This window comes from Condylura cristata, unplaced genomic scaffold (genome assembly GCF_000260355.1).
Source record: "Condylura cristata isolate star-nosed mole 26May11 unplaced genomic scaffold, ConCri1.0 scaffold00026, whole genome shotgun sequence".
Lineage (NCBI taxonomy): Eukaryota > Metazoa > Chordata > Mammalia > Eulipotyphla > Talpidae > Condylura > Condylura cristata.
The window spans coordinates 18,742,371-18,756,563 of record NW_004567127.1 but is presented as its reverse complement, the minus strand read 5'-3'; the positions used below and the strand labels follow the sequence as shown (position 1 = coordinate 18,756,563).

General features: G+C 45.3%; 1 protein-coding gene across 1 annotated transcript in view; it reads right to left on the bottom strand.

The window, feature by feature from the left end:
* ABCA4 (ATP-binding cassette, sub-family A (ABC1), member 4) overlaps positions 1 to 14,193 on the bottom strand; it is a 129,074-nt gene that overhangs the window by 79,912 nt on the left and 34,969 nt on the right. The window contains 5 exon segments of the mRNA XM_012730028.1: positions 6,632 to 6,826; positions 7,931 to 8,047; positions 8,629 to 8,768; positions 9,798 to 10,038; positions 12,221 to 12,310. Coding sequence (XP_012585482.1) covers positions 6,632 to 6,826; positions 7,931 to 8,047; positions 8,629 to 8,768; positions 9,798 to 10,038; positions 12,221 to 12,310 — 783 coding nt within the window.

The following is a 14,193-nucleotide window of genomic DNA, read 5'->3' as shown; positions in this document are numbered from 1 at the left end:
ATCTGCTTCTCTTGAACTTGCCCTGCCGGTTCACACATTGGCACTTGGCTTGTGCTCTATTTTCTGTCAGAAATTGCCCGTCTCTCTTCCTTAGCTGACACATTTGATCCTTAAGACCCAATGTAAGTGTACTTTTAGTTTTAATTTGGCAGTTTTGGGTGACTGCTCTATGCCGCTGCAGCTCTACTAAGGTGACTTGGGAACTTAAATGATAAATAGGCAGATTCAGTCTAGTGGAGGGGGGAGGCAATGAATAAGTAATCATTGAGCACTAGGACGGAGGTGCACAGAACAAGGCCAGCAAAGCAGTTGCTGAATCACAAGGTTGGGAAAGGGGCAATGAACAGGGTGAGCCCGAACAAGGTGGGAGGTCACCCCCAGGGAACACGGGAGAGTGGTGAAGGGGCTGCACCAGGATGGCTTTACCTTTAAGGCAGTGAGTGGGTCACTGAAGGGCTGAAGATGATCGGTCATGGTGAGACTGGGGTTCTAAGAAGATCTCCCTAGAAAGGTGGGAGCTGAACAGAAGGAGGGAGACCCCGGAGGCTGGTGATCAGCCAGAGAGATGGTACAGGCCTCTGTGAACAGAGGGCAGACTTGGCAAAGAAGGAGGGATTCCAGGGATAATTTGGAGGAATAATTGACAGTCTTTGGAGGATTTATGACATTTTAAATCTGGAGTTATACAACTTGTTTCTATTCCATCAGATTGAGCTATTGTTCCAGCAGTCCTTTGAGATGCCACCACTATAGTGATATTTTTTTTTTTAAAGATTTATTTATTTGTACATACAGAACTGGGGTACAGGCCAGAAGCTCAGGGGCGACGAGAGGCTTCACCAGAGACAGAGTGGGGAACAGAACAGGCAGATCGACGAAGTACACTGCTGAGGGGAGCAGCGGGCGGGTCAGGAGAGGTCTGCCACGCCATGTGGTCACCTCCAGGGCAGGCGGGAATCGAACTCATGCGGAAGCGGTTTTTAGATTCTCAGTGCTGTGCTTTAACCCGCTGCGCCACCAGGGAGGGCCCACTATAGTGATATTTAATGGCCTACTTATGCTCCCATAAAACATGACATTCTAGGGGTCAGGGATTAATTGTATTTAGTCAGATGCAAATAAATGGATGTCTGAAGGAGTTCAAGCCTTTTTGGTTTCATATTCTAACTCCTTTTTTTTTTTTTTTTAAGACTTATCTTTATTTATATATACAAGAATTGGGGTCTAGGCCAGAGGCTCAGGGCAGAGGTGGGGGAAGGAGAGAGGATTCACCAGAGACAGTGGGAGCAGAATAGGCCAATCGACTGAAATACACTGCTGAGGGGAACAGCTGGAGAGACAGGAGAGTTCTGCTGTGCTATGTGGGTCAGCTCCCTGGCCAGGGATCAAATTCATCTGACAGCATGAGACTTTAACCCTTGCACCACCTGGGGTGTGGGGATGAGGGTCTGGTGAAAATAACTAGTTATTTTCAAACAGGAAAGATACGTTTAGAATATGTATATTATCCTGAAGAAAAGTCTAAGTGCTGCTTTCATACAACTCACTGTATAATTTACCCAAATGATACATACTGAGAACCTCCTCATTTTAAAGAACTTTCTCATTGGCGTCTGACAGTATTCCGGACCCCCTGCTTATCTGCTGCGCTATGTTAGGCTCATCAGCAGTCAATCCCACAACACAATGATAATCATGCCCAGCCGGCAGGCAGTCAGGAACATGGCACGCGCTGACATATAAAAATGCCCAACGTACAAGGCTGACTCATGCACCAGTCCCTTCTCTCTGGACAAGACCCCGGCCACCCCACCCCCACCCCATGCAATGTCCTTCCTCAGCTCATTCTGTTTCTGAGCTACTGAAAAGGCAGAAACTCATTGCTCCTGAGTTGCTTCTGATCTAGTTCATGACCCCTGGAATGATATTGCTGTCCTGGTGTGGATTTTTATACTCTTTCCCACTTCTGTGTCAACTTCTTCCTCACCCCCCAATGCACAGCCGGTCAGAGAATCAACAGAAGAATACCACAGGACAGACAAAAGCACCTGTACGTTGGTCTGTAAAGACAGTATGTGATCAGTAGCTCTATCTTCCTGATCCTGTTTTTTCCTAGGCTAACTTGAAAAATGTACTTTGAGTACATTTGTACATTCTGCAGCTGGGAGCACGCAAAGAACTGAAGAAAAGCCACCTCTAAAACACACTATTGTACTTCACCCAGCAAATGATCACAATGTAGAAAATCAAGAGTTAAGCACATTTGGCAACTTCATTGACAGACCTTCGTGAATACATGTTTTTTCAAGACTTAGGGAAAGGTAGCTGGGACTGGTTAAAGTACAATTTTATGCTCTGACCAGAGGTATTTTCATATTAAAATTTGGCTGAATTCAGTTTCCTGATATGAAATCCAAGACCTGAAATTCAAATATACTATGAAATTAAAATACACTGTGAACGCTAAATAATACTCCATCTGTGCCAGGCCTAACCTTTTGCCAACAAAGACTAGGTAATCAGAGAAATTATTTATTATTTTTTTCTAATTGTGCTTTTCTCCAGAAGTCAAATACATGTAAGACAAACATAAGTTCTGACTATGAAAGTATAGACACACCAGTTTAAGTATTTACCTATAGGAAAACTCATTTATCTCACTCTCCTTAGATTTGGGGAAGAGGGTGATCAGAGTCGTGCAAGAAGGAATTTCTCTATGAGAGATAGGAGATTCCCCAAGAGGTGACAGCATCCCTTTCCTTGATACCTGTCACCATCACCCCTTTCTTTAGTCCATTGACTCCCACCTGAGAACCAGGAGTTCTGCCTTCTGTTCGTTTCTTTTTTTAACCATGCTAAGGGTAAGGGACCAGGGAAAGACAGAACTTTATATGACACCAATATCATAAAAGCCCCTTATTGAGAAGGTATTCCCAGGCCCTGGGCCACATCCACAGAAGTGCCAGAATGGCAGGAGAGCTGCCCCGGGGAATCTCCTTCAGAAATGGTCTGGCAGCCCTGATGCCAAGCCAATCACAAAGAGTAGCCTCACAGTCGCTGGTTAATGTTTACACAAAGCTTTGGAATCTGAGAGGAAGGTGCATTCCTCACGAGGTCTGTGGTTCAGGGGTAGACAATCCACGTAGTTCACTGCACTACCCGGCACTGAACGTCTCTGCCACGTCCCAGCTCTCTGAGCCATCGCCACTCCCATCTAACAGATGAGGAAGCCAGGGGCGGATTTGCCGCACAAAGGCCCAGCCACACAACAGCATGAATGCCCGAGGCCTCTGTGCCATTTCCCTCCTTTGGTCCTTAAACACAATCCAGTGACGTCTGCTGCATTATTACCTGGATTTTACAGAGAAGAACACTGAGCTTGAACAGGTAATAAGACTTTCTCAAAGTCATAAGCTCACTGGAAGCAGAGATCTAGGTCCACTCACTGGATGGGTGAGAAGTTTCCACACACTGCAGCTTAATATCACCCACAAATGGCCCAGCAAAGCAGATCCCAGGGAATGAATGGGACACTATTCAAGTAGTGAAGCCCTGACCCAAGCAGAAAGGAAGGAGATTTAATCCTATTAGTTGAAGAGAAAACCTATTGAGTCATTCCCATTTCCTATAAAGACAAAAGACTTACAGGGTTGCTTAGTTCTTAGAACTTCTGCCTTTACTCAACACCACGTCTGAGTGTGCATTGACTTAGACTGACATGCTTTTCATTTTAAAGAGGGTTTGTTGCATTTTCCTGAAGTAATTTTGTTTCTTGTTGGTGTAAGCAGGGAAGGACACAGAGGCTGGTCCATGAGGGAGCAGCACGTTTCTGTGGGATGAGTCAGAAAAGGAGAGTATCCACCATCCACAAGCAGCCCTGAAGGGACAAATCTGGGACTGCCCTGAGGGGCCCAGAAAGCCCTCGGGGAGGGGCTGCGTACCTTGACTAAGACTGTGCAATACTCAGGATGGGGGTGGAGGGGTCTATAAGACCCTGCTGACTTCCCCAAACAGAAGAGCAAAAGCAGAAAACTCCAGGACCAAAGGTGAAGACTGTTCTCTTCTTCATGTATTTCTACCCCACATCAATACCTTCTCCTTTCAGTTCATCCCCCTCCCCGAGGGCAGGAAGACCAGAAACCATCACAATCATATGCTGGGCTCCTGCCACCACCAACCCCTCTCAGGCAGGAGCCCCCCGGGTGGAGGCCACTGATCTGTGGCCACTTTGGTCTTTGCTTACGAGTTTCAACTAATAGAATTGCACGTCCAGTGGGAAGTCTTGGGGGTAAGAAGGGACATGACCCGCAGATTCATAATCTCTTGAGGACCTGCTAAGAGCAGCTCAGAAGCTGGGCCTCACTAATGCTGCCCTTTCCCTCCTCCTAAGCAGTACTTATCTGTTTGTATTTTGTTAATATAAATTGCTTAAAGGGTTAGCAATTCAGCTCCGGAGCCAGACCACCAGGCATACTCCTGTGCCTCAGTTTTTACTTTTGTAAGATGGGATATTAATGGAGCTTATCTAAAAGGCTTGTTATTACATTAACTGGCCCCAAGAATCCAGTGAGGAAAAGCTGCTAGGACAGGGCGGTGGAGAGATGACCCTCAGAGAAGCCAGAAAGCAGAGGAGATGTTGAGAAATACTTTGGGGATAGAGTAGCCACAGCTCAGTGTGGTTTTGTGATTTATAATAAGCAACATACAGTGGAAGTTCCTCCGGGTCCTGGCACTGACTGCCTAAGCCCTTAGAATTTCCAAAGTGAAGAGAGTGATAAAGTTGACTTTTAGAAAAACACCTGTGGATGGGCACTGGTTGCCAGGGAAACCAGTTTCATGATTAAAGGATTAATAGAATGTTCATGCCCACCCCTGTCCTCCAGGGAGGGGAGGAAGCGGGAGGGCGAATCAGCCCCCAGGGCTGGTGATAGAATCAATTCTGCTGTATAATGATGCCTTCATAAAAACCAAAGGATGGGCTGCAGATTGCTCCCTTTGGTGCACGTGTGAACACTAGGGGAAAAGGGTGCCCTCAGAGGGCGTGGAAGCACGGCGCCCCCTCCCACATGCCTTGTCCCTTGCATCTTTATCATCTGGTGGTTCCTGAGTTACATCCTTGGATGATAAACGGGTGACCTAGTAAGTCAAATGTTTTTCTGAGTTCTGTGAAGTAATGGGACCCAAGGAGGGCATAGTGAGAACCTCCTATCTATAGTTAGTCTGTCAAAAGTCTAGGTGACAATCTAGGCCTTTGGTTGGCATCTGAAGTGCAGGTAGGGGCAGTGAGGGGTCTGAACCCTAAACCTGTGCGATCAGATCTTACTTTCAGGTGGATGGTGTTAGAATTCAACTGAATTATAGCACAGCTGGTGTTGGAGCATTGCTTGATGATGGGAGGAGACACTGGAATTGGATACAGAATTATCCTTGGTGATTGGACATGACAAAGGACATAGAGAGGAAAGAGGGGAGGGCTCTGAATTCAGGGGCCAGATCTGGGTCCTGCCTGCTGCACCTAACAACTGTGGGGTGAGGTCTTATTTAACCTCTTAAAATCTGCCTTCTGAATCCCCCTGGAACTGTTGTTAGATTTAAGGAGTTCACGTGGGGAAAGACACTTAGCACAGGTGTGGTGCAAAGTAACACTCAGTAAAGGATGGCACTCCTGTGGAAGGCAAAGGCCAGAGAACCCAGGGCAATGCTATAATCTCTACTTGGGAATTTGGAGGAATGCTGAGGACAGTAATTGCAATTAGAGATGCTGAGCATAGGTTTTATGGGGAGGGTGAACATAAATTTGGTCTTAGGAATGTCGAGTCTGATGGGCTGTAAAACCTGAAGTGTTGCCAGCATCCCCATGTTTATTGCGGCTTTATTTTCAACAGGAAAGAGATGTAATCAACCCAAATGCCTTAAAGTAGATGAATAGATTAAAAAGATGAGGTACTATGGAATATTACACAGCAATCAAAAATATAAACTCATGCCTTTTGCAGCAACATGGATGGAGCTGGAAGGGATCATGCTTAGTGAATACACCAGAAAGAAAAGGAAAAATACCAGATGGTTTCACTCATAGCGGGTGTATAAAGGACCAGGGGGAGAAAAATAATAATAATGAACAACTATATACCAGAGACATTTTATGGGGTAGAGTGGGGAATGGGATAAAAAATGGGGGTGTGTGCATGGGCCTATGGTGATGGCACACAGGTGAAATGGTGATGGGAAGTCCACGGGGATTGCAGCCGAAATGGAAAAGGCATTAAATGATATAAAAATAAACTATTATAAAAAAAATTTCACCCATTAAAAAAAAACAAAACACTGAGGTGTTGGATATAGCCAGTGACAGACACCAGAACAATGGCTAACCCCAGAGAGGATGGGCTAGTGAGGGAGGAAGAACAGTCCTGTTAAAAGACAGAAGATGTCAAGAAGGAACTTGATGTGTGTTCAGCTACTAGAGAACAGGAGTCAGTTCTGTTTTGGGGGGGGGGGGCTGGAGAAATTCTGGTTTCTTCAATGGGGAAAATGAAAGCTAAAACCCAAGACCATCTGGGTCTCTGGTTCCATCCACTGGGCAGTCTTCACTGGCCCAGGGCAGTCCTCAGGGAACTGCTATCCTTACCTCCAGGTATTGGCTCACCAGGCGTAGAGCACGGTCACTGATGTTAAATACGTCCCTCCAGTCAAAGTTGGCCATGCCATCAACCTGCTTCTGTTGGGGACCGTTATATAGGAAATTCAGTATGGCTTTGGCAGGAAAACCTTCACCAACATGCCTATTCAAAAAGTCTTTCACTGCTGGGTTCTGCAGAGTGTCCTGGGAACAAGCAATACAGATGCAGAACTTAGAAATGCCAAGGGTCTCTGGTCTTGTTCTTGGGCCATTCCCGCTTTAAAAAAATAGGGGTACAGACTTTAAGTCTCCCAAAAAGACAGTGGGTTTTCTCCCATTATAAGGCATACCTACTCATCCCTTTCCCCCTGAAAACAGAAGAATTGCTACAGAAGAGGAAGTTGCGTATGTCGGGAGTGAGGGGACAGGGGCAGGGTAATTGGAACACAGGAAACTATATTCTTCTTAAGGGTTTTTTGTTCTCCTTGACCTATCCTCTGATAGAGGACTCTTATCTCCTTTGCATAGTGGAACTAAGAGCAGCTAGACACATTCAACCACGTTTGCTAGTACAGACTTGGCCCCTCAGGCTAACACTCTTTTGTATATAAGATTCTCAAGAGAACCACAAAAGTAAGAAATTTCAGAAAATCACTAGTCTTATGGCCATTTTTACATTTCCCTCAATTGAAGAAATATATTTTCTACCTGCTCTGCAGCCACCCCAAACTGGGTAGGCTCACTGTTGGTGCAGGCAGCTTGAAAGGGAACCCTGGCACCCTTGGCCTCATCCACACAGGTTTTTTAATAATATGAAGGGGAAATAGGCCAGCAGGGAGACAGCTACTTGGGCACCCTGGACTCTACCTGCCCCTCGCTTTGGGCTTTCTCTGGTGTTCTGTAGTGGTCTCTTCCTTCCACTCTGTTGCTCATCCTCTTGTAGCCATTCTCTACCACAGCCTTCCTCTGAGTGACGCCGCCCTTACAGCATCCACCCCCAGGCTCAGGTGCGCCCACTCACGTATGCCCACACCATAGTCCAGGTGTCCACCACCAGGCACGCCCACTGTACCCACAATCCCAAGCGCCTCCTGCATTAACACTGGTGCAAAAGCCTGGCCAGTTCACTCACCCTACACCACCCAAAGAAAACCACTTCACTTGGTGACAGCTTCTAGAACTAGGGCCTTTTCTATTTGGATTTCACTCTAGTGGTGATTAACCCTTAGCTTAGAAAAGGGAATTAATGAAACTTTGGAGGCCTTGCTCTTTCTCCCCTGTCCTCCCAGCCTCCAAGGTCATCCATACTTTGATCATGGCCATCTGTACACTCTTGTCCAAGAAGGACCAGATCTGGGGTCCCACTTCTTCCCAGGCTTTGACCAGCTTTCTCAAGCGTGCCACCTCTTCAAATGTTGAGTTGGCCTAAAAGCAGGCAGAGAGTGGGACAAGAAGAGAAAAACATGTCAGGGAGTCGTTGGCTGTATCTTCTCTGTGCCTGCCATGAACCCTCAATGTTTGGGCAAAGCTTTTCAAGGAAATGGCTTTATTTTGCCAATCCTGTTTCCCAGAACAGGCGGCTATGTCTCAGCCTCCCAGGTGGGCAGAATCTAATCTCAGAATCTCAGACGAACATGTAAAATTGATGATGCTATTGTTTCAGAACCTCATTTAGGTTAGATTTGGACTCCCTGTGAGCAAATGCTCCTGCTCCCTTCCTCCCTGTCATTGTCTGTTCCCGGTAGACAGGATCCAGAGAACTGTGAACCCCTCTGTCAAGAATTGAGCTCAGGTGGTGGGAAAAAAAACCTCCATGTGGGCTGCCCTGGGAGGCTCAGACAGGGGCGCTGGCTGAAAACATTCTAATGATGCTTGTAGATGTGTGAGGAGCCCAGGTCCATTTAGCAAAAACAAACAGGTTGGTGACCAGAAGGATACAGTAAAAAAATACACTCACTCTTTTGAGTTACCCAGGGCAGAGAGGACAAAATCAGGTGGGATCTTACATGCTTGAGTATCCTGCGCGCTGCAGGGCAGTCTGGAGTGAAGAGGATTTTTCCCATCAGCAAAGGCTTTGCTGCCCTCCATGCTATTTTGGTTAAAGGATTTGACTCAAGGCTTTGGATCAATGAGTTACAAAAGGTCACTGCCAGGAGAGAAGAGACAGATTTTATAGAAAACTCCCCGTTACTCAATGTTAAACATAGTCATTTAGTGTGTTCAAATCACATGTCTCATTCAATCCTACGCTGCAGGATTTGACAAATAACCTACATTAATGGGCTGCTTCCCACCAATAACAAGCTCATCATTAGCAAGTAACAAAATGCTACAGTGCATCTCAATAAGGGCCTCATCAGAGAGACAAAGGATGGGGCTTTCCCATGATTATTCTGCTTTAGAAAGAGGCTGAGACGCCTGTGCATGATCAAGGCTGGAGAGGCAGAGGCCCTTCTCCAAAGAAAGGGACGGAGAGGCCAAACAAGGCCTCCCCTTGGAATCTCAGCTTCGGCCTCAATAATTTCCCTTCACTGAGCTGCTTAGCTTCTTTGTTGTGTGGACTGTCTTACGGCCCAACGGCCTTTGGTGTGTGCCTCGACGCGTCTTTTCTTTTTAAACTGGAGGGTGGCCCAGTTGCAAGTTCTTCCCCACCCACCCTCCTTTACCCTATAGCAGACCCCCACCGAAAAAAAATTGTAAAAGGTAGAAAAGATGACTTGCCAGGGACCTGCCATTTGGACCGTAATTCAGTACTATACACACAGACTTTCAGTGCATTGTGTTTGGAAAAACATCCCCACAGCCGTGTTTACTTGCCAGGGCCCTCTGACCTGCGCTCTGCTTGCAATTCTGGGTTGCCTCCTCGTTTATCTTTCTTCTCTTCCTCTAGAACTTAACCCTAGTTCAATCAGATCAGTGGGAAATATCCCTTCTGTTCCCTTTCCAAGTGGGTCTCAGTTCTTTCCATGGCTCACATCCAGAATTCTTTATGAGCGCCAACTGCCCTCTTTCTACAAAAGGAAAATGAACTTTGGGGAGGTGAAGTCTTTCTGTACATGGCCCCTAAATGAGACCCAGGGAGAGGCTGCCCCAGGACTGCTTTCACCTGGAAGCATGAAGCCATCAACTTAACCGACATCAGAGGCTGAGTATACACAGGACTCAGAAGACTTACTTGTTCTTTTATCATAGGAGTAGCTGGGACCTTTCTTTGTAGAGTCAATCCCCAGGAAGGCCTTATAGTTATTGTCTTCATACCAGTTGAAGGAGAGCACCCGGGAGCCGCCTCCCTCTGGATAGCCACAGAAGAGATCAGACAGGATGCCCCCCAACTCCATGAGGGTCACTGGACCATTCTTCTGCATGAGGGGCCTGGTCACCCACAGCAAGTCCTGAACGCTTGGCCTATGGATAAACTAGGGAAGGCAAAGGCTGCGGTTACTTTCAGGCTGTCAGAATCATCATCTGCTATGAAGCTCAAGTCTAAAATTTGGGTGTTAGACATATGAAATATTCACGTCCTCAGCATCCCTTAGTGTAGCTATATATAAAAACCTACACCACCCACTCAGGGTCTAGGAGGAAACTAGTATGAGTCTTAAAATCAAAGAGTGAACCCCAAAACATTCTAATATTCCACCTCTCTTCTAATCCCCTTTATCTGAATTCACTGGGAGTGTATCCTTGGAGAAAAGTAGACAAGTTATCCCTGGGAGTCAGTTCTGGGTTCTGTTACCCTACCAAGATGGAGATACTAGAACAAATGGAAAATAAAATGATGGAACGATAGTTTTATCCTAGAAAAGTTAAAGTCTGAGCAAATGTCTTTCACCAAATAGTTTAGTATTTAGTTTCTTATTTGGACAATTATCTCTCTACTATTTTAATTTTACCAAATGTGAATTCTTCCATTTCCCTAAAACGTGGTTTTCTTTAGTGTGTGTATATGTGTATGTGTATTTTAAGATACAATCTAATAAAGAACAGATACACTCTATTCTTGGAAAAGCACTTTTACAATTCCGCATCAGGCTAAGAAAGGGCTGCTGGTCTTTTCTCTCCAGTTGGGCACCCACCAGCCCCATGCTTTGAAGACAGATCTGCTGTGCTGAGAATTAAGCTAAGGGTCTCTGCTCCCATAATGCCTTTTGGTTTTGCTTTAGGGAAAAATACAAAATAAAGACAATGCCGCTTTGATTCCCAAACATAACTTATTACTCATTTTCAAAGGCACTTGGGAATTTAAAAACCATTTAGATTCAGTCAGGTGAGACTGAAAACAGTTGCCCTGCTGCAGTAAGTGATGTTTACCTGTCATCCCTCTCTCTGTCCACATGCCAACACTTGCCCTCCGACACTGTTGAGCACTATGCAGAATCCAGAGTGAGTCATGCCTATAATCACAGTCTAGGCTTCAATAATAAAGTCGGAATCTCAAATTGCTTCAACAACAGTAAGTCTTATGACAGTCTTGTAAGGGATTATTACCATTATTATGTTGCTCATTTAATCAAAGCACTCAGAGATGAAGGGGCCGTTCCAGGGTGAAGGTGTGTAGTAACAGTTAATATAAACCGGGCTGTCAGCTTCAGCCTAGTTCTCAAGAGCATAAACTTGCTATCAAGGAAACTTCTGGACTCCCACAGGGAATGAGGAGTGTTGATATGCTTTGGAGATTTTTTTTTTTAGTTCCTTATCAACTTCACCCCTATTATGATGATATGAATTTTTTAAGTGTTTATGAAGACAAGAATGTTAAACAGAGACTCCCACTGCAGCAGGTGGCCAGCAGTGCTCCAGGCCCTTCCCTCTGCCCAGCACAGCTCACACTTTGGTTAGGTAGAGTCTAGATTTATGAAGACAGACCAACAGGCACTCTCCCAGGTTGGTTACATCTAAGTCAGCTGATATACTGCAGTGGGGAAACAGTTTAGGGGAATTCACCTTTTGGCTCCCTTTCAAAATACTCATTACACTTGAAGGGAATTGTGTATTTCACAGCCCTCTTTCCTGCTGGACTGGACATCTCACAAGAGCAGTGACTATATCCATTAAGTGCATCATCACACCCCAGCACAGCTCATCTACTGAGTGGAGAATCAGTTTCTGTCAGGCAAAGCCTTGTGCAATCAGATGTTAAATAAAATGTGCACATCTTCAGCAACAAGCAAAAAAAAAATCAGTTACTTTCCTTAATGAGCTGAGCTGACATATGTAAGACACTTAGACGAGAGCCTGGCAGAACGCTCCATAAGACTGTGCTATTACCACCGCTATAGGTTTATGTGGAGTTGAAGAGCACACGGGGCCATGTTAGTTCTGGACAGACTCAGGTGGATTGTTAGTTCACCGACAACCTGCGCCAATCAGACAAAGTGACATTTCTTCCTGGGGTGATATCATAAGTATGGTTCCTCCGACCCAGGAGCACAGATAATTTTGGACACAAAGGATGCTTTGAAATTGCTAGATGGAAAGCGCAAACGTATTTCTCCTTGAACAGATTTGCAAGTGCAATGAAATCATCTGACGTAACAAATGTGGTAAAATGGTATAAAGTTATGAGGACATTATAATTACTACTGTCAGGTCACTTACCTCTTGAATTCTTGATGACAGATCCAATAATATTCTTCCCCAGGATCTCAAATCAATACCTGGAGAATTTCTGTCTAGCAGAGTGGGAAACTAGAATTGATAGGAAAAGCATATTTATTTCTACACACACATATCTATGCAGTTATCCATACCAACACGGGCACTATCTGATCTCTAGTATGCTTGGAAAACATTTCCTGCCTTCTGTCTAATCCCAGGGCTTCTTCTGCAAGCTCACTTTCAGAACCCAATTTCTTTTTTCTAATTGAGAAAATCAAAGGCTCTTATTCTAGTCACCCTGCTGAGCTAGTCAATCACAAATAGTTTCACGGTGACATTAAATATGCCAAAGTGATTCTGAGGGCTAGTTTAGTGACACCAAACAAGACTCCTGGAGGAAGGAAAACAGAGAGCAGCTGCTGGAGGGAAGAGGAAAGCGGGAGGCTGTGTGCAGGGGCCATCTGTTCACCTCGCCTGGGCTCCGGACACTCCCGGCTTCCTTGTCATTGTTTCAAGTCTTTGCTCCCATTTGCGTCCTTTTCAGGCAGGTTGTGTCTTTTCCTCTGCCCAGTGCTATTTACTTTCTTATGGAAAATTTGGCCCTTTACATCACCTTTCTTTTTAAGTTGCTGCTGCCTGCAGCTTTAAAGAGCTCAGTTCCTCTGCTGCTTCTTCTGTGGACAGCAGTGACTCCAGGCCCAAGTGACATTACAGAGCTATTCACGCACCTTCCACCTCCCTGCAGAACACGGAAGCCCATGACTATGCTGGCTGCAAGTCCCAGGGCCCGATGGGAACGCCTTGTTTTCCAGAGACCAAGTTCAGGTCCTGAATGAATGACTTCATTCTTCATGGTTTCAAGACAGACTGAATCACTGATCTCATGTCTTCATGACTGAATTCTAAGTTTTAAGGCGGTGTTTTTCAGACTCAAGTGTGTGTCTTGACTAGGCCTGGAGGGGATCTGTGTTTTTAACAAGCTCAACATGTAATTCTGATTCATGTATTTGTGGACCACAAGCCACAAGCCTGGGCTTTTTATTTGCCAGTGTGGTTCTCCTAAATGATGGGTGGATGAACCCAGCAGTGACACAGAGGAGAAGCAGCAGGTGGAGTTAGGCTTCTACCAGCCCCGGCTCACTTCTAGCTGTGGCCTACCCTGTTTGCCCTGCTGTCATAGAAGGGCCCTCACATCCCCTTCACTCCTGAAACCCAAAGGGAAGTGTTGGCGTACTCATGGACCTTTAGCATTTCAAGCCAGTTTTCGAAGAATAGAATGAAGACTTTGGTATACACAAGAGATACAGAACAACAGGAGTACTTTCCAGAGGATGGAGCTCAGGCTGATTTTTCAAACTACACATGCCGAGGAGTACCTTCTCTCCTCAACCTGAGTGCCAGGTCTAGACACTGATCTTCCAGGATTCCCTTTCAAACTCCTTGAAAACATCTTTAATGTATACTGGGGGAAGCACAGTTTTTCCCATAGGAGAGTGGGACTAAGAAATGTAGGGAGGAAGAGAGGATGCCAGCATGGGAAATGTATGCCAAAGACAAGCTATCATCTGGCCCTGCAGGTTCCTTCTAGCTCTTTCCAGAAAGATCTATTATAGATGAAAAGGGATCAAGAGGTATCAGGAAGCTGCCATGTGTGTCTTACTGTGTTGATCTGAATAATCCAGAATAAAAAATTGAATCTGGCAGGGTATTAAGAAGTCACCATTAATTTTGTTGAGTGTGACCACGACATTGCAGTACTTTTAAAAGTAAACAAGTACTTTTTAAAAAATCTATTAGAAATACACAGGTACAGATGTAGGGGTAAAATGATATGTTGTCTGTGATTTGCTTGAAAAGTAGTGAGGGACAGATAAAACAAGAATGGCGAGATTTGGACAATAGTTGAAACTGGGTGATGGATGCTTATAAGTTCAGGATACTCTCTCTCTCTCTCTCTCTCTCTCTCTCTCTCT